Here is a 20880-nt window from a genome sequence, read left to right on the forward strand (position 1 = left end):
AAGTCAAACAATCAAAAAAAAAAAGTCAAACAATCTAATAAAACTATTATTATAAAATAATACAATTATAAAGTTATTATTAAAAAATTGAGATGACCTTACCTCTTAAAGCATACGGCTTACTGGCGTGAGAGTAGATTCACTTCATTACACTGCCCCTACCCAGAACATTTTGTTTTGTTTTGGGACACTATCGGCAGTGCTCAGGAACCACACGTTGTGCTAAGAATCAATATGGGATTGGTCACATGAAGGCACACCCCTTGCCCCCGGCACTACCCCTCGGATCCCCATAGAGAGCTCCTTAACCCTGGTCCCATCCCTCGGGCCCCCCATAACATCCTTCATCATGCAGAACTGAAATTCTTTGCCCATCAAACAACTGGTCCGTGTCGCTCCCTCTCCCCTGGCCCCACTGGAGGAAGCCATGCTCTCCTCCCCGTCTCTGTGGATGACCGAGTGCCTCGTATGAGTGGGGTCACGCTTCTCTTGTGTGTTCTTCTGTGACAAGTTCACTTTGCATCCTGTGCTCCAGCATCACCCATGCCACGGCACGTGCCCGTCCGAGCCTCCCTCCTTCTGAGATCATGGTGTTCTGTGGGTCACACTCGCCACCTTCGGTGTGTCTGCTGATCCACGGTGAGTGCTTGGGCTGTGTCCATGGTTGGCGACTGTGGGTCACGCTGGTCATGCACTTGCTTGAGCTCCTGCACTTGCTTCTTCGGGGGACACACCAAGAAGCGGGTCCCATGGGAGTTCCAGGTTTTGTTTCTCTGAGGAACGCCACACACTTTCCATAGCTCCCTGCGTTTTATTCTGGCAAAATGGTAAGACACGTAAGCTGAAACCCATCATTTTCACCACATCTGGTCCCCTGAGCACTGTGCTGTGTGCTCGCGTGCAGCTCTCGGGCTCCGACTTCCTCCTGCCCCCCCGCCACCGTTCATACACGGCTCTGTCGTGGGCATGCCGTGAAATCTCACTGCAACAGAAATTTGCCTCTCCGTCTAGACTGGGACACCGAGCACCTTTCCATTCAGAGAGCAGCTCTCTGTATGTCATCTCTTGGAGAAATACCTACTGGAATCATTCACCCATTTGACTCGTTTTCCAAGCTTATTTTCACTGCGATTGTTTTTTCAATTGTAGATGTGGCAACGTCAACTCAACAGCGTTGACACTTACGCTTTGGGTGTGGGAAACTGCTCCCCCTCTCCACCATCAGGGTGGAAAAAGCCCTTTACCACGGTCCTGTAGTCCCTTCTCACCCTCCCCCACTTCCTCCACCACTTCGTGACCTCAGTCCTGAAGGCCAAGTCCAGTGGCTGTTCTCACCAGACCCCATCATTCCTCTGCTCTGGTTCTTTCAGGACATGCATGGAGTGAGAGCATTTGGGGACGGACCCTCATTGGTTTACCAGGACCCCTAGCCCATGCCAGTTCTATCTGGGCTGTAGCCAAGTGTCAGGTCCCCTTCGGTCTGGCAGTCGAGGGGTTTTCCAGTGAGGGTCTGGACTACAACTTTCTGACCCCCTTGCCTGTCCCTGGATGCCAGTTCTCAGATTGTGGCCACTGTCAGTAGCGCGGGCACAGAGCACATGTGTGCATGTGTCTGTCTGGAGTCACATCTTTCTCCTTGGGAGAGATGCTATGAAGGGTGACTGCTGGGTCATAGGGAAGCTCTCCTCTCCCTTCCTGGAGGAGTCTCTGTCCTGTTCTCACAGAGACTGAACTGGACAACAGTCCCACCACTGGTGGCCGTTTCTGGTCTATTTTGGAGACCCACCATCGTTTTGGTTTGCATTTCCCTGGTCATCAGGGGTGCGGATCATTTTTCCTCTGCTCGTGCATTGCCCATTTTTCAATGGTGCTGGTGTTCTGCCATTACTGAGTTACAGGGTTTCTCCAAGTAGCCTTAATGCTCTCACTCCATTTTGGACACACAGTTTGCCAATGTTTTCACCCCTTCTGTGGGCTGCCTCTTAAAATGTCCTTCGATGCAGAAAACTTTTAATTCTGAAACCGTCCCACGGGTGTATGTTTTTCCTTGGTTGCCAGTGCTACTGGTGTCATGGTCAGGAAACTGACCATCTGTAGTTCTTGTGTTTAGATTTTAAGACATTCACTTTCAGATAATTTTATATATGGTGAAACTGCACAGCCCAATTCCATCCTTTTGCGTGTGGCTCTCCAGTTTTCTCAGCATCGTTTGCTAACCAGATGCCTGCTAGTTCCCCACTGCCTGCTCTGGGCAGCTGCATCAAAGGCCATTGGACTGTATGTGTGACACTTTATTTCTGAACTCTCTATCCACTCCTTTGGCCTACACATCTGCCAGGCCTGTGGACGGCGGCCTTGTAAAAGTCTGAGATGGCCCACGTTGACGCCCCCTTTCAGGATGGTTTTCATCACGTGCACCGTGGAAGTCCAGAGGCACCTGAACCGTCATAGCCTCTGGAAGGTCCAGATAAACCAGTGATGTCCCCAAGGAAGGCCAGTGGGACTCGGACAGAGACAGCACTCAACAATGACCGTGTCAAGTGAGGAGGCCAGCGCTGAAACCTGAACGCTACGAAGTCACCCCACCCTGACCAAGGTGTTCTGTGGTTTTCAGCGTCAAAGCCGCCTTTTCTCTCCCGGGTTAAGATAACTCCCCGCTGTTGGCTATTTTTTAATGCCACTGTCCACGGGCACTGGGTGGATTCTAGGCACAATTTTTCGGAGGCCGAGCAAGGAGACACTGGTAAGGCCACATCAGCGTGAAGCTTGTCTATGGGCGAGCTGGAGACCCGAGTGAAGTTGTTTTAGAGATGAAGTCTGGCTCAGGCCCAGCTGCATGATGGTCAGCATCCCTGAAGAAGCCCCAGGTGAAGTCCTGGGAAGAGCCTCTTAACTGACGCTCATCAAACCGCTATGTACAAAGTCGCAAAAGCAAAGCCAAGAGCCTGACTTGAAGCCATTCCATCGGAACAGGAGCAGCAGAGGCTAACTGAAATAGAACTCCATTATTTCATTCCCCGCTTCTTAACTATGATCATTTATTCATTACTTTGTAACTCATTTCAACCTGACCCCCAGGGGCAATGGAGATTTATTCCAACTGAGACAAGGCAGAGTTCTTCAATGCAAAATAGTCTCCATTATTCATCACGTTCATGAATGATTAAAAGCTTAAATGTCGGTATTCTAAATAATTCACGACTTCCAAAAAGCAGATAGCTTAAAGTGAAATCCTACTAGAACCAAAGGAACAAAGATGCCGTGCCATTTTTCTAATTCATGACTCCGAACTTCAAAATCGAAATATATAAGAACGTATTGCGAATGTTTCCAGACTAATCCTTACCATTGCTAATATTTGGTAGCAAATTAGCACTAAATCTATTCAGGATACTGAAAAAAATTGTTAACTGATTATTAAAAAGGCCAAATAATTATATTTGAGGGGAAGTACTTAACAGTAGAAATATTTGTATTCCCAAAGCACATATATATATATAAATGGTAACTAAGCAAAGTGGCTTATATTATTTAAAAATTGTTAAAGATACATCTATATATTAAGCCTAAAATTCTATTTACTTATAAATAGGTATAATATATACAGCTATAGATGACTAGTTATTTTATGTGGAAAATATGTAAACATTGCTTAACACGCTAAAACAGTCACTCCACAAAAGATCTCATTTTGAGAGATTACTCTCTGAAGTTAAGAAGTTAGTTGCTTGAGAATGCTGATCTGATTGTAGACAGTCCTTAAAATAAGTGGGCTGGCGTGACGGTACAGCGGGTCAGGCTCTTGCCTGGCAAGAGGCAGAGCCGGGTTCGACCTCCCGCAGCCCATATGGACCGGCAGGAGTCATTCTGAGCAGAGCCAGGAGGAACCCCTGAAAACAGCTGAGTAGGGTGCACACTCAAAAATAGGTTTAAAAGGATTTTATGGAAAGGAAGAAATTACAAGGGGCAAAAACGGAAGAAATGAAGAGGAAGCAGAACAGAGAGGGGACAGAGCAGAGTTCACTTAAGTTCACGGGGTACAGAATCAAGGCTTCCTTCTGACACAGCTGGTGGAAGCAGCACTTCAGCAGAGACTGAATCAGCAACCTTTCAAAGTTGAGACAAATCTGGGGGCCAGAGGGACAGTACAGAGGGTAGGGCACTTGCCTTGTACACGGTCAACCTGGGTTTGATCCCTGGCATCCCATATAGTCCCCTGTGTACATTCAGGAGTAATTCCTGGGTGCAGAGGCAGGAGTAACCCCTGGCTATTACCAACTTTGGTCCCCCCTGGATTCCCCCCGCCACCACCGCAAACAACCCCCCCAACACAAAACAGTTGAGGCAAATCTCTCAAAGTCTACGTCATCAACGATACCGTCACACTCTGGGAAACTGATGGTCAGAAGTATCTCATATTTGCATCACTAAACACATCTCCCCCCCCCCCCCCCACGCCTTTTTAGGCCACAGCTGCTGATGCTCAGGGGTTACTCCTGGCTCTGCACTCAGGAATCAGTCCTGGGGGTCCATGGGAGACCACGGGGGAAGCCAGTGACAGAGTCCAGGTCAGCTGCGTGGCAGGCAAGTCCCTTCCCTGCTATCCCTCCAGCCCTCACTAAAAACATCTTTGGCAACAGCAGTCATTGTCCCGCCCGGTGTCCGCCTTGGCTGACCCCTTTCTTTGCAAGGGCCTCTGGACACGCAAACCGCACTGCTGCCAGCCACCTCCCCCCGCCCCCCCGCCCCCAGACGGCCACTCGCCGAGCACCAAGCCCTTTGCACATGCACCACACTGGGGGAAGAGAAGCTCCAAGGGGGGGCGGGGAGGAATACACTCACGAAGTCGAAGTCTCCATCCTGTGGAACCTTCCAGTTCTCGGGAAACACGTTCTTGGACATGGGGAAGGGGTCAAGCACACTCTGGCGGCAGCTGCTGTCGCTCTTGTTCTTGAAGTCCTGCTTGTCGAAGTAGTCCATGAAGGCCGGCCGCTGTGCTTGTGGGGACGTGGCATTTCCTCGGGGAAATAGCAGGAGCGGTGTGAGACCTCTGGCACAGCACAGCACAGCCTGGCCCTGCCCCTCTCCCCCGGGCCCCCAAAGACCCCCAGCCCACTGCGGCAGGAACCAGGAGCTGATCTGGCGATCCGCTGGGCAGGAGCAGGAGGACCTGAGATTGCGAGGGGATTTCAGAACCTGGGCAGAGTCTCCACCGCCAGTTATCATCTCCGATCTGTATTCGAACATCTGGTCCTCTCTGTACCACCTCTGAGGATGCTCACCCACCAGCTGTCCTCCTAACAGCCAGGGAAGAGACGATGTCCCCTGGAAATACACCTTTAAACTGACGACAGAACTGAGGTGTGGGGGGTGGGGGAGAGGGGGAAGTGGGAGGGAAAAGTGACCAAGGGAAGCTGGCACTTGGGGGTAAGTGTAAGTACACACAACCGTACCCCAAATCTATCAGTATGGACAGTTCTCTAGACCTATGTTCCCTCAATGAATTTAAAAAAGCACATGGAAAAGAAAACCCGGTTTTGGTTTGGATTTTTGGGCCCCACCCAGCTGTGCCCGAGGCTTCCTCCTGTCTGTGCTCAGGGTCTCACCTGGCGGGGTGCAAGTGGCGGGGAGCCACGTGCCAGGGAAACACCTTCCCCGCCACTTGTCCGGCTCCAGAAGCAGAAATATCGTTAAATGGCACTGTTATGCTGATTACACAAGTAACGCTCAGTAACTTCTGAGGTCATAGGAGAACAAAACAGTGCCGTGAAATTCCAGTAAGCCACCAAACCAGTTTTCCAAAAAGAAAGAAATCTGTCTGAGGCTGAAGGCTGACGCCTTGGTGTTTCAGGCCAGGAAGGGAATCAGAGTCTTGGGCACAGGCTGGGCATGGGGGACCCTGGGGTTCCTCCCTGGAGCCGCACAGCCTCCTGAGCACTGTGCTGGGAGTAGCTAGTACGTGCCTCCAGGGTGGCCTCCAAATGAGACCATTAAATCTCCCTGTTCTTGCCTGCAGGCCCAGTGCGGTACTTGGCACTAACCGTCAGCCGCGTCCCCTCACTGTCCCTTCTCCCAGATCCCCACGCTCTGCCCCGCACACTCATTTTCCCTGCCCTCAACTTCCTTCCTCCAGCCAGCCCCAGCTCAGGGGGGTCTTCATCCCACAGTCTCGCTGCAGCTTCGAGCCAGGTCTCTTTGTCCCTGTGCCCGATCTCTCTGCCAGTGGCACGTGCCCTCGCTGACCCCCGAGGCTGCAGGGCTGAGGGCTGCCTAGCCAGTCAGGGCAGCTGTGTTCCTCTCCATCCACCCCTGCTCCCATCTGAGTCGGGGACTCCACACGTTTCTGGCCAGGGCCACCGGAACAGCCTCGGAGCTGGTCTCCCTATTATCACCCCATCCATCTGGGCTCCCTGAGCGCACAGGGACCATCTGCCTGCAGGCCAGACCACGTTAGTCTGCTGCCTGGGATCTTTCATGCCACATGAGTCACGAGGAATCACTGGGGGTTTCAAGCCTGGCCAACGGGGCTAGACCAGTGGTCGGCACACTGGATTCCTTAAAGCCCCAAAGTTCCCCCGAGAAAAGTCCCAGAGGACCCCTCCCTTCCACGGAATATTCCCTCACAGCTCTGCAGACAGGAAGTGACCCAGCTTCTTCTTCAAGGGTCCCTGACAGGAAGGATACGGACCCCTAAAAGGGTTTTTTCCCCATGTGTAGGATGACATTGCTTTGTACTTTCTCTCTTGCCCCAAGGAGTTTTGGTATATTGGGTCACACCCATCAGAGTGCTCCTGAGTCACTCCCATTCTTTTGTTTATCTGTAATCACTTCCCTATGCTCTCTTCCCCAACCAGATAATCAGTTTACCCCCCTAATAAGTTTCTGTTAATTTGTAAGGTCAGATTTTTCTAAGACACTGAACTTGTATTGTAATACTGCCTTTCTCTTCCCCTCATGTCTTTTAAATAGTTTATTTTAAAGCAATGTCCTTTTGTATAGACACAAGAAGACAATTAATATTATGCTTTTGTAACCTGGGATTTAATTGGCTTTCAATATTATTCATTCCCAGACATCGGCTTTCTCAATTTAAGCCTCAGTTGCCCACAGTTCCTACCACCCCAAAAGCAGGGTCCCAATGAGGAACTAAAGGGACCCGGGGCAAGATCTGAGCTACCCTGGCATCAAAATGGGCCAGGTCAAAGCGCCATGATTAACTATAAGTTAAGAGCTTGATCATGGACAAATGCTGCCATGATCCAAAAGTGATGACAAGACTAGGACCCTGCTAGGGATAGGAAAGACTAATCTGGCCCGAGCACTGTAGTCTGAGATCGAGATGGTCCCAGGACAGTGATTCTATAAGCTTACCGAATCTCTTACTGTGTCCATACATGATGATTTATATTATGAATGCTTATATCTTTGCTGGACGAGGAGAGGAGAAACACACCCATGGGATGGTTCCGCCCTTGGGTGGGTTGTCCTACTGAAAGAGAATCTGTCCTAGAAGCAGCATCCCCTGGGAGAAAGAACTTCAACCCTATTGATTGTGACCACATCTATGTGCAAGCTCAACCCCTCATGGTTTTGGGATTTAACTAGACTGTAAGAGTGGGTGTGTGTGTGGGTGTGTGTGTGTGTGGGGGGGGTGGGTGTGTGGGATCAGGATCCAGAGTCAGAGCCAGAAGGAGAAAAGGTGTTCAAGGCCGGGGGCCGGGAGAGAAGGAAAGAAAGGGACAGGAGTGAACAGGGACGAGATTAGACTGAAAGGCGACTGAGACCAGCCTGGCTCTTGTTTCCTCCTTCCATCTGCCCCATGGCCCGGGCCGCCCCGGCTGGGCCAGCGGCCCCGGGCCCCCCAAACCTGAGCGGGGAGGGGAGGAGTCACTGGGCCTCTCCCTGACCGCTTCCTGGAGATTTTATACACCCATGGCTTATGCCTCTGCTGCAGGCAATGCCTCTGCCCTATATATGCCCCCCACTGTACACCCCCCCCGCAAAAAAAAAAATTCCTGCAGGCCCAGAATGACTCTGGGGGTCCATGGGAGAACACATGGGCCATCTGCCAGGTGAATGGTCCCAGGGCCTTTCCTCTGACTGGTTTTTCCAACTCGTCATCTCGTCCACTTGCCAGTGGACATTCCAGTCTCTCCACGGTCCTCTCGAAGCAGATCTAACACAGGGGGAGTGATGTTACCAGGCCTGGACGCAGCTGCCAGGAGGACCAGCAGCGCTGTGGGTGAGCTCCTGGGTGAGCTGTGAAGTCACTCTGGCCCCAGGAACACAAAGCGGAACCTTTAACTCAGGGCCTTGGGCCAGTGCTCACGCTTACAGGGTGAGTCTAGGCGGTGAGTCAGCGAGCCTGGGAGTCGTCAAAGGGACATGTTTGTCTGCACTGTGGGGCGACGCCCAGGGACACGCATGTGGTGCCAGGGATGGAGCTCAGGGCCTCACACATGGAAATCACGTGCTCAACAACACGGGCTTTAGTCCTGGCCCCGGGAACAATTGACGTAAAGATAAAGGTGGGGTGAGGGAGGTGCAGCTACCGGTCAGAACCCCCTCAGGCCTCACGATGACCATCTTCCTTTTTCATTTGTCTTTGGGCCCAACCTAGTGATACTCTGGGATAACTCCTGGATCTGTGCTCAGGGATCACTCCTGGCAGGGCTTGGGAGACCATACAGGATGCTGGGGATCAAACCTGGGTCAGCTGCACGCAAGGAGAGTGCTCTCCCCCCCCCCCCCCACTGGACTCTCTTTCCAGCTCTGGACCATCTTGGCCACTGAGCAATAAACCATCAAACAGCACGGGTGACCAAGCCCCATGACCAGCCTTTCATCTTGCAGAGTGGAACCAGCAGCTCCCCCAGTGCCGCCTCTCTCTGCTCCTCAGCCCACAGCCCCGGCAACCAGCGCTATCCATTCTGTGTCTAGGAAAAACCAACTTTCAACTGTCCTTTGAGTGACCAGTCGGATTCATGACAGTGTTTTAAGACCTGGCCTTGCTTCATTTAGTTTAACTTTTTTTTTTTAAACTGTTTTTAAAGCTGGTCCACATTGTAACATGTTAGAATTCCTTGGCTCTTAAAAGCCCATTTTCACTTCCTCTTCTGCATATATCATATTTTATTTATCCACTAGTTGGTCCGTGGCCCAAGTACTTGGGGTCCTTCCAGCTGTTGGTGATCATGAACAAATCTGGGTGTACAAACATCCGAGACAGCTAACTCCCCATTCAGTCCACCCATTATTTCCCTAATCACGTGCAGATTCTAATTTGCATGTAATCTTTTTTTTTTTTAATAACAACAGAGGTCTTTTTCATTTTCTACGGGTATTTTGATGGTTAGGCCTAATCTCTAATTATGTAAATTACTACAAGATGAGCAACAACAAATAATGCGGCGATTAGGAAAAGGAATCTTTTAAATTTCTAGCCTATGAAGACTTTTTTTTTTTTTTTTGGTTCTTTTTGGCTTTTGGGCCACACCGAGCAGTACTCAGGGCTTCATCCTGGCTCTGTGCTCAGTGGTCACGAAGGGTGGGGTCAGTGGACCATATCAGACACTGGGGATCAGACTTGGGTTGGACATGCAGCCTGACCCGCGGAACTATCTCTCAGGACCAGGGGCCTGTGAATTTCATCTCTTGTGTTTGCTTTTCCCTTTCAATTAAAAAACAGCACATGCTGGGGTTGGAGAGACAGCACAGCTTGTAGGGCGTTTGCCTTGCATGTGGCCAACCCGGCTTTGATTCCCAGCATCCCATATGGTTCCTTGAGCACCGCCAGGGGTAATTCCTGAGTGCATCGCCAGGTGTAACCCAAAAAGCCAAAAAAAAAAAAACCCCAAAAAACAAACAAACCAGCAAATGCCCTCATGCAGAGATGCAAACCCTTTACCTAAGTAATTTCACATGTAAGAAAAGTGACCTCCCCACTGGACACAGTCCCCAGGGATCAATCCTGGTGGCTGGGAGTAGGTATGTGGGTTTCCAGCTGCATTTCCTCTGAACTGGGATAGCTTGCCCGCATTTCAGTATTAGCAATGCTGTCTCTGGCTGCCACACATTTGAGAAATGAGTGCTCCAAAGGTAACACTACAACTTCTAGAATGCTCCTTCAGCAGAACCAAAAGGAAGCTGATAGAACACGCATGTACTACTCGGAAACATAAAACCAAGAGACTCTCCACACAAACGCTTGCGTGAAGACTCACCCTCCCGTCAGAACTGCTCAGGCTCTAGTTTGGTTTAGTTTCGTTTTGGGGTCACTCTTGGCAGTGCTCAGGGATCCTGCTGGTAGTATTCTGGGGATTATATGGAGTACCTCAGATCAAACTAGAGCCTGCTGTGTGCGAGGCAAGCGCCCGAACCTCTCTTCTATCTCTCTGGTCACATTCTCAGACTGTAGAAGGCTTACAAATAAGTTTTGTGTTACTGACAACACTCTCACAGCCTCCATACAAAACTCACAAGTGAGGGCAGGGGTTCGGCTTAGGGCAGAGCACAAGCCTCACATACACGGGGGCCTGGGTTAGATCCCAAACAAAGTGGGACTCAAAAAACTCCATTACAAAGTTCAAAAATCGTGAGGAAGACACTTGTTGGGTTGGTTAATGGAGGTCACAGCCAAGGCGGCCTCTAAAGATTCCATCAGCACAGATGTGACTGGTGTGTTAGCAATGAAGAAAATTAGGAAGCGTGCAGAGATGATCCATTATTTTGATAATCAACAAATGTTAGAAAAAGATTTTGCTTGTGGTACTTTATCTTCCCTTATTAACTTGAAACTTTGTTAAAAAAAAAAACAAAAAACAAGAAATTGGTCAATCTGACAAGAGTCCACCACTGATATTTGGACGGGACACATTGACATTTCCAACAGATAAGTACATGCGTTTGTCTCACCTCCTCATGAGGAGACAACTGTATCTGCAGATGAAATCTGGTTCCTTTGGCAACATTTATTCCAAGAAAGAGTCTAAGAATTTAATCTCAACAATTCTCTACCTCTGACCCTTTTAGGAAGATGATCACGATCACGATCATCCTGTTGTTTGTTGATTGTCTCAAGCAGGCACCAGTAATGTCTCCTTCTACCTAGCCCTGAGATTTTAAATGAGCCATTTCAATGCTCTTTCAGAATTAGGAGGATGAGACCCATCATTGTTACTGGTATTTGGCATACTGAGTACAACACAGGAAGTTTGCCAGACTCTGCTGTGCGGGCAGGATACTTTTGGTAGCCTGCCAGGTTCTCCAAAGGAAAGATAATAAGATGTCGCGTGGCCGCAAATGCGGCCGTGCGCTTCCGGGAGCTGGATTTTGTAGTCTCTGCGTCTTGGCTGTTGATGGGACCAATCTGGTGCTGGCAGCAGCTGGTGGGTGTGACGCCTACCTACTGGAAGATTGGGGGTCTGGGTGGAGAAGGCCCAGTCCCATTCTGAGTAGGCTTGGAGACCTCAGCCCCGGGACCCGCATGCCTGGGTCCCTCTGCCAGTTCTTTCATGCATGAGGCCCGTCCAGACGTGTGGAGAGTGGGCCCAGCATGGCCGTGGCTGGCTCCGGACAGAAAGACAAAATATCACAAGGATAGATCAACCTACACAAGTCTGTAAAATAACAGACTAAATGAAGTCCTCAGGGGAGGGGAGAGAAAAGCCCTGGAATGAATCCTTCGCTTGGTATTCTTTTCTTTTTATCTTGAAAAACATAATTGTGCAAGAAAATTGGATGTGTCTGCAGTCGTACATTCTCATTTAATTTTATCCGGACGATATCATGTTCAAGGGTCGCTCCTGACGGTGTGGTACCGGGGTTTGAAAACTGGCATTGCACGTGCAAAGCAGGAACTCCAACCTCCTGCTCCAGCTGTTCACTTCCCTTTTAACCAGCTATTCTGAAAATGGGCTACACGCAGAAAGCTGACAGGACATGTTGCCACTCTGGATCAAGGGGGTGGTAAGTGCCATCGTGCTACGTGTCCTTCCAGCCAGCCCCGACTTCCCTCTCATCTCCTGCCTTGGATGCCCACGTGATGGCTGACCACCTGGATGCCCTTCTGCAGGCAGGAGGGCAGGAGCATGACCTATAGATGGTGCCACCAAGAGAGGCCCCAAAGACGTCATTAAGTCACTGGCAGGCAACGTTGCTTCTGTTCCGTGACAAACCAGTGCTCTTCCACGCAGAGCGCTGTCCGATGGGCTGGTTTTCGGGCCCTATCTGGCAGTGCTCAGGGCTGACTCCTGGCTCTGTGCTCTGGGATCACTCTTGGTAGGCCTGGGGCGCCCTGCGTGCGACTGAACAAGGGTCAGGACCGAGTGAGGCAAGTGCCCCGCCTGGGGTACTACTGCTCACTTGGGTCCCCAGCATTTACATTTAAGCAAGATAAAGCACAGTTTCTCACCAGAAGCGAGAAACAGGAAATCTTCAGAAGGTGACACGGCCATGTGTGTTATGGTGGCCACAGCAAAGACTGTCCTTTAAATAAGAGAGAACTGTCACGTTCAGCTAACAGCAAGTTCTTCCAGTAACAACTAAATTCGATTTTAGCTTATGACATAAAAAAAAAACAACAACAACTGAGTGATGGGGGCCGGAAAGGTAGTAGAGTAAGGCCCCTGTCTTGCATGTGGCTGGCCCGGGTTCGATGGTCCCTGGGCCTGCCAGGAGTGATCCCTGAGTGTAGAGCTAGAAGTAAGCCCTGAGCACCACTGGTTGTAGCGCAAAACAAATAATTTTTAAAAAAGAATAATAAATTTAATGTTCAAAATGATCTTGTTCCTCAATTTTGGTTCCAAGTCCTTTAACTCTTTGCTCTAGAACTCAAGGCCCATAACCAATAATAAATAAAAGAATCAGCCTTCAATTGCTCTGTGCAACTACAATCTGTTTTTGTTTGTTTGTTTGATTTTGGGCCATATCTGGTGATATTCAAGGTTTATTCCTGGCTCTGTTCATAGGAGTCACTCCTGGCAGTGCTCAGGGGACCATATACAATATCAGGAATCAAACCCAAGTGGGCCGCAAGGCAAGTGCAAGACAAGTGCCCTACCCACTTACCATCTCTCTGGCCCCCGTGCAACTACAATTTTGAAGAAATTAAGTTCTCCTTCTCTTTCATGCATTTGCTAAAACACAGACGTACATATGCACACACAATGAGCCCCACAGTGGTGCTCCTGAAACACTGCGGCTTCCCCGTGACTACTCACAAAACCTCCTCTAAACAGCGAGAAGTCTTCCTGGAAACTCACAAACAGAAAAACATCGGAGTGCTCCAACAAAACGTAATTTGTTTAAATTTCCATTTCTTAGCATGATTGTGGCAGAGCTATCTGAAGCGTCGAGAGTGAAATAACAATTAATCACGATGTTAGCATAATACATTTTGACATCCAAGGAATTTATGAGTATTACCTAATTTGTTCTATAAATATTTTAAGATGTGGGTGTTCCACCTGATTAATGATCCTGGAAATCCGTCCTTTGAAATTGTTGCCAAGAGTGCAGTGGGTCGACATAAAAACCAGGATGTGAACCCAGGAGCTCCTGACATCAGCTTTTTCTGAACTGCATCAGACTCTGCTTTGAGTCCAGAGGGGGAGATGCTCCAGGGGTCAGGGATGAGGAAGATGAAAAGCTCAGAAAATACCACCTGCACAAAGGTTGCAGGGACTGAGTCGGTTTGGGAACTCGGGATAAGGGGGAGGATGCGATCTGGGAAGTGTCCAGGAGTCCGAAGGGTTCCTGCGTGGGGAATGGTACCCAGCTGTCTTCCGCCTCCCACGCAGGCAGAACAAAGGGAAACAGACAGAAACGCAGGATGTCAGCTGCATGGGAGCGATGGCTTACCGGGCACGGCACGGGGGATGTCGGGGCCCGGCGTGCCTGTCCTGGTCCACGCTCTGTCAGGGAGGGAAGAGTCCCAAGTCCCGAACCCCCCTCCGCCGATGGGCTGCAGCTGGGTGGCATCACAAACCAGTGCCAAGAGTGCTCCGAGGAGCCTGTCCCCAGCCGTCCCCACAGGACATGCCAGAGCACTGTGGCCGCAGCTCCGGACCCCTTGCTGGCCTCAAAGGAGCTGGGCCGGGAGGGGCTGGGGGCATCCTGGGGGCAGCAGGGATGATCTCGGTCTGATCAGGACCGCTGGCAGTGCCCACAACTGCAGCCCCAGCTGCAGTGGGAGGGTCCCAAGTAGGGGCCAGGAGTCATGAGTGAGGGCCTGGTCATCGGGGACCCCATCTCTGGCCACTCCGTCCCCTCTGTTAACACCCAAAGCACTGGCTGGAATCAGTTGGAAATACCCACGAGAGCTGTTTCTGCCACCCGTGACACACTGGCGTGTTACCCGTCCCCCGGAGCCTGGACCACACGCTCCGTCACAGCACACAGGGCTGTGTCAGAGTCGCCCCAGACACGCCAGAGAGCTAGTACAGCGGCAGGGCACTGGCCTTGCACATGGCCGACCTGGGTTTGATTTCTGCACCCTACCAGGAGTGACCCCTGAGCGCAGAGCCACGAGTCAGCCCCGAGCACCGCCGTGAGTGGCCCCGAAACAAGAATAATAAAGTAAGTGGTTCCCAAAGCACCAGGCTGCCAGGCCCAAACTCTGCTTTCACCCGGAAAGTCAAAGCAGAAAATGGCCCGAGCAAGCACTGGCCGCTGTTCCCCACCGTCCACCACTCCCCAGCCCAATGGGCTCATGCCTGATGCCCTGTGCACAGCTGTGGGGTTCAAGGGGCCCCTTTTCCAGAGGGGCCGGGTATCCCCGAGTCCAGCTCCAGGGGTGCAGCGGGGGCTATAGGCAGAGCAGTCCCAGAGCGGAGGTGTCTGATTATTTGAACGCAAGGTCCTGCCTTAGCTCTCCCGTTTCTGGGGGGGAGGGGTGGGAACCAGAGGATCCGAGGCCCTGGAGTCTGAGATAGGGGCTCAGCACTGACACCCAGGCGGCAGCAGTGTTCCCCTGGTGGGGAGGGCGGGGTGCTCGCGGGTCGGGCAGGAGCAGGAGGTCCAGGTGTGAGCCGTGGACACAGAGGTGGCCCCAAATCCTGACCTAACAGGAGGGGCGGGAAAGGAAGGAAAAAAGATTGGAAAGTGGAGTCTGGGGGCCTCGCACCTGCACCAAGATCCCGGGAAGCCGTTTCCCCAGGCCACCAGGGTCCCTTCTGGTCTGCGAGGCCACAAGGCTTTGTCCACCTTGGAGCTGGGTGAGAGCTTCTCGCTCCCAGAGCTGCCGAGCCTTGGGGCCTTGGTGGCAGCGGGTCCCTGAGTTGGTTCCCCGGGGAGAGAAATGCCACCCCATGCTCCCTGAGCCCCGAGCAAGCACTGGCCATTGTCGCCCAACACCCACTGGTCTCCAGCCCAACTGGCCACGGCCGAAGGTGTGAGGAAGTGAGTGCCTGGACACGTCTGGCCCAGCCCAGGCTGAAGGACCTGGGCCCGCAGCGGGGCTGGGTTGATGCGGAGGAGAAGCCGGTGTAGGGAACAGCACGAGGAAGAACGGGATGTGGCCACCAGAGCTGAATGGGCACAGGGGCCTCTTCGCGGCAGGCCTGGGGCCCACAGCCCCTTGTCAAAGCACATCCCCAATTCTTATTTGTTTCCTTCACTGGGGTGGGGGTTGTGGGGCCCCACCCAATGACGTGGAGGGCTTACTCCTGGCTCTGTGCTCAGGGATCACTCCTGCGGGTGCTCAGGAGACCGTGTACAGGGTCAGAGGCTTGATCAGGACCAGCTACGTGTGGTAACTTCACCCCTGCACCACATCTCCCAAGACCCCAATTAAAAACGTGGAAGCTTTTCTTCACTCCCCTTCAAGTTACCTTTCTGAAAACTGTGCTTTCTCTGGGTAAGGAAAGCGGGTCTGTAATCCTTAGTTTCCCGGATACAGGAAAATTATAAATTATAAAAGTGTACATCTTTTATAATTTAAACCCAATTTAAATGTTAAGTCTAATTCGAACCTCGACGAATATTAAGCCAGGCTACTTACTTAGAACTCTACTGGAAAAGTCAAAATTTTAGTAGGCAATATATTATCTACAATATACTGTCTACGTTCCAGAGAGCTCAGAGTAATTTAAGGTAGGAAGAATCTTGTTATCATCTTTTTCTGGGAACAAAAATGTTACAGGCACGTAAGTCAAGGAGGCGCTGACAGATAGATGCACCAGAGCCTGGGAGTTTCTCCCATGGCTCGGGGCAGTTCTAAGGCAACGGAGGAAAAAAAAACAAAAGTGAAAATAAACATGTGGGTTTTCTTTGTTTTTTGAGAAACAAGTTATTCTTTACTCTGGCGACAGTACCATGCAAGAGTTCTTAGGGGCTTCATGTCGTGTGGTGAGATTTGGGGGAGACTATGAAAGTCCTGCAGGATGACATCTAAAAGTTGGGGGCGGGATGAAAATCAAACAGAAGCCCTGGCCCGTGGGACTGGAAACTTGTCGAGGCCCACAGGACCACCCCACCCCAGAATCCTCTCTGCGCCCCTCGAAACTGGGCCACTTCCGTCCGATCTCTTCTGGGGCCAGCCACACAGTGCTGGGACCCCAAGGGGACCCCCGCCCTAACCATCACCCCAGTGACCAGAGTGGCGTTCCCTGCTCCCTGCCTGCGGACTCGAGATGTCCGAGGGAGCGTCAGAGCTCTCCTGCCACCCGCCGAATCCCAAAGATCCCACGCGGCAAAGGAGCCGTGAACAGCAGCAGGCAAGCCGAGACGGCACCGTTAGACGGAATGCTGGCCCACCTGGGGCAGGACTTTCTTGACTCCTCAGTGCTCGAGGTCTCGGTGCCATGGGGGTGGGGGAGGGCACGGGGGGGGGGGGGCACGGACAGCGGCCTCGGGCTCGGTTGTGGGAACGGAACACGCGTGGCTCCAGGGCCCACAGGACTCGGGCAGCTTGTGCCCTGCCTGCAGCCACACCAGGAGCTGAAGCAGCTACCAGCGAGAGGCAGGAAGGCAGGGGCCTCGCTCCCCCTCGTGGTCCTTGCGACCGTGAGCACCCCGGGTTGGAGTCTCTTCCATGGGGCAGGATGGGCCCCTCGCTGCTCTGCAGCTTCCTTCCAGCGTTTCTTCTAGTCCTTAGCCTGCAGCCCGCCCTGGCCGCAGCCTGACTGAGAATTCAGACAATGTGAAATAATATTAGGTTGTATATATTGGAACTGGATTTCGGGTTCGCTTTTTTTTTTTTAATTGGAAAAGCAAATGTTAGGAACACTATCTTTTTAATCTCTAAAAAAAAATACTTCACAAATCAAATTAAGTTAGGGGCGAGCATCCTTCCACAGAGAAAGGCCCCATACCCTGAAATGGAAGATAAATGCTTTCTGCGATAGTTATGGGGGGTTTTAGGGGAGGGGGGATAAAAGGAGGATTTTTAAGTCTCTTTGGGCTGTGTTTTTTTTTTTTTAACAAAACTATGATGTAAAGCCAAGAAGCAAAAAGGTTCCCAGTGGGCTATAGAAAGGAGCTAGGTGGGGCTGGAGTGATAGTACAATGGGGAGGGCATTTGCCTTGCACGGGGCCGACTCAGGTCCAACCCCCAGCATCCTACATGGTTCCCCGAGCACCGTCAGGAGTAATTCCTAAGTGCAGAGTCAGGAGCAACCCCTGGGCATCGCTGGGTGTGACCCCAAAAGAAGAAAAACAATAAGAAAGGAAAGAAAGGCGTGCAGATTCGCTCTGGTCTCTGCCCCTGTGACCATTTGACGAGACACGCTCCCGGGGTGGCCGGGAGAGCCGGAGAGCCACCTACTTTTCATGGTGCCGTCCTCCTCGTCCTCGTCCTCGCTGTTGATGACCATGGTGCCCAGGTCGGCCTCCAGCATGCTGCCGCTGTGCTCGATCATGGTCTGGGCGCCCTCACTCAGGGTGCTGGGGGCCCGCATGGTGCCCGCGCCCTCGGCCGTGCTCTTCACCATGGTGTGTGAGTCCAGCTCGTCTTCGTCCTGCACACAGGGGGGGCAGGGGATGAAGGCAGGGTGCCTGTGGACCGAAGGTTCCCTCGCGGGCCCTGGGGACAGGGATGTTGCCCCCCCAACTGGAACGCAGGGTGGCCCGGGGAAGGTTGTCATGAGGAGGCTCAGTCAGTCCCAGATCAGCAAAGGGCTGGGTGAGGCAACTCACAGACAAATGGTCCACAGAGAGAGAGAGAGAGAAAACAAATTTAGGAAGGTGACAGCATGGTGAGACACTGGTGCCATGACAGGTCATCGTCACAGTCACGGTCCTCCCGTTGTTCATCGATTTGCTTGAGCGGGCCCAATAACGTCTCCATCGTGAGACTTGTTGTTACTGTGTTTAGCATATCAAATACATCGCGGGTAGCTTGCCAGGCTCTGCCATGCGGCAAGATACTCTCGGTAGCTTGCCAGGTTCTCCGAGAGGGGCGGAGGAATCGAACTCGGGTCGGCCATGTCGGCTGCGTGCAAGGCAAACGCCCTACCTGCTGTGCTATCGCTCCAGCCCCCTAACAGGATGCAAGCTTTTCCAGAATTAGGATAGACAAACCTGGCACCGAGTCTGCCATCTGCACCTCACCGGCCTGCAGCCCTACGGCCCCGGGAGCAGTCACAGGGCTAGGCGATCGTTGGCAACATCTGTTTCCAGAGCTTGTCACCTCCTAGAGAGCCTCTGTGGCCTGTGAACGCTAGCTCCTCACGCTCTTTCCCTCGCGATGGATTCTCTTCTTGCAAGCACCCACCAGCGGGCCCTCACGGCACCTGGCCTTCTGTCTGCTGCCGCCTGCAACTTGACGGGCTTAACAACCCAACACGTTGTAGCCTGGAGCAGAATTCCTTTACTTTATAAAGATGACTATAATATTCCAAGGCATGAACGTGTGTATGCGCACACACAGACACACACACACACAAAGATACACACACATATGCACACGACACACACAGACACTGACAAAGATACACACACACGTATTTGCTGTTTTATTTCCTGTTTGTGTACTGATGGACACTGGGGTGGTTGATTATTATAACACCCCTAGGAACGCCATTACTGAGGGTTTGCCTCCGCCCCTCTTAAATCTTTTGCACACTTAGACGTCTAAGAGTGAGACTCTATCACAGGGAAATATGACTTTTTTAATGGGGGATGGGTGGGGTGTTCAGCCACAGGCAGAGGTGCTCAGGGATCACTCCGGGAGTGCGTGTGTGTATGTGTGTGTGTTTGTGCGTGTGTGTGTGTGTACTTGTGTGTGTGTGTGGGGGGGGAGGGACACAGTGGTGCTGGGGTTTGATTTGGGGCCAGCTATGCAGAGGCAAGCACCTTAGCCCTTGATTATCTCTCCAGTCCCCGATTTTCAGTTTTTGAGAAGCTCGCCTGCACTTCTGCCACAGAATAATCAAATCAGTAATACAAGAATGAACCAAAGAAACGTTCTTGGGACTGTTCACATAGGGGAGTCATGCCAGCAGGGTGAACTGACAATTCTGCTTCAGAGAGACCTGGGAATCGCGCACGGAACGCGTCTGCTCTGCTCCTCCTAGGTTCAAGCCAGCGAGGAAAGCCCGGGGCGAGAGCTCACACGGCGGCAGGGCAGGGCAGGGCAGGGCAGGGCAGGGCAGGGCAGGGCTCTCTCTCCTGGACTGAGCAGACCGGCCCAGCACGGGAGCGCCTTCCTCAGCCTCTTCTGGAAGATTCTTCAAGCCTTCTTCGATAAGTATGCTCCCCAATCCTGGCGTTTTCTTGCCTCTGCTCACTGCTTGAATGCTTCCTGGGCTCTAAAACATGCCGTGCCCAGAGCCAGTAGCCAGTATCTGACGGCTGTCCCCCACCACCCCATCTCTCTCCCCGCCCACGCTCCATCCATCACCACCACCCGCCCCTTGAGAACCAGAATCCATGTCTCCGCATGCCGCCCCCCCTTCCTTTCTCCCTCCCTCCTTCTCTGCCTGGTCTCTTCAAGTGGATCTTGTGTCTCAAAGGCCTTCTCTGCCCTCGGGCTGGTGTGGGTTCCGGACCTGCAGTGCGAAGGACTTTGGGTGCTTTGGGTAGGCCGTGCCCCTTTAATCCGCTTATCCCCCACCCGGGCATCCTAATCCCTATTGTGCAAAGGAGGACCTGAAGTTCAAACAGGCTCAGAAACTGTCCGAGGTCAGACAACTAAAAAAGCAAGAGGGGCAGGGACTCTAACCGAGTCATTTGGAGTCTAAAGCCTGGGATCCAGTTCCTGTTTGCACAAGGCTTTAGAAATTATCTATAGCATTTCCCAAGTCTAATTTAATTCTTATCAAAGATTTGTTAGAGCATGTTTCCTTTCGCTAAAGGGAGAGGTGAAGAGACAGGCACACGCATAAGCTATATTGATTTGAGAAGGGAAAAAATAAGAAACCCACAACGGGGCAGTGACCATTCAGCCAACAAGGAACCAAGGAACAAGGGTCTGGCTGGTGTGACCTGGTCCTTGCGGGCTCTTGGTTCCCTCTCAGAGTGGGTTCCATGGCGGGCCACTGAGATGGGCCTCAGGATTTAGGCAGCTGGCTGAGGTCATCACTGATGGATCAAATTTGGAAGGGGCCCCCTCCTTACGTCGATGCTGCAGTTGCCATGCTATAGCGCCATCAACTCATCTCCAGAACAAACAGCGAAGAAAAGAACTGTAAACGAGTGGACTTTCGGTTCCAAGGGGAGGATGACAAAAGGCACCGATGCCAGGGGCCCCGCCAAGTCTCGAGCGTGAATGGTTTGGTGGTGGCGTTGAAGAACTTTCCCAGCCTTTTCCTTTCAAACTCTTTCCCTTGGGCCACGCGTGGTATGTCGGACCACTGTGAAGACGGCACCGGCTACTCGACATGTTTCTACCAAGAGTGACTTCAGCAGCCTCCAAAAGTCACACCTCATTCGTATCCACGG

The 20880-nt window shown here is 51.9% G+C and overlaps 1 protein-coding gene across 1 annotated transcript in view; it reads right to left on the minus strand.

Moving 5' to 3' along the window:
• Nucleotides 1-20880, minus strand: part of STK3 (serine/threonine kinase 3) — a 212211-nt gene that overhangs the window by 42829 nt on the left and 148502 nt on the right. The window contains exons 9-10 of the mRNA XM_056124934.1: nucleotides 17765-17957; nucleotides 4843-5018 (exon numbers count right to left, since the gene is read on the minus strand). Of these exons, the coding sequence (XP_055980909.1) occupies nucleotides 4843-5018; nucleotides 17765-17957 (369 nt within the window). The remainder of the gene's footprint in view (nucleotides 1-4842; nucleotides 5019-17764; nucleotides 17958-20880) is intronic.

This window comes from Sorex fumeus, unplaced genomic scaffold (genome assembly GCF_029834395.1).
Source record: "Sorex fumeus unplaced genomic scaffold, SorFum_2.1 ptg000053l, whole genome shotgun sequence".
Classification (NCBI taxonomy): domain Eukaryota; kingdom Metazoa; phylum Chordata; class Mammalia; order Eulipotyphla; family Soricidae; genus Sorex; species Sorex fumeus.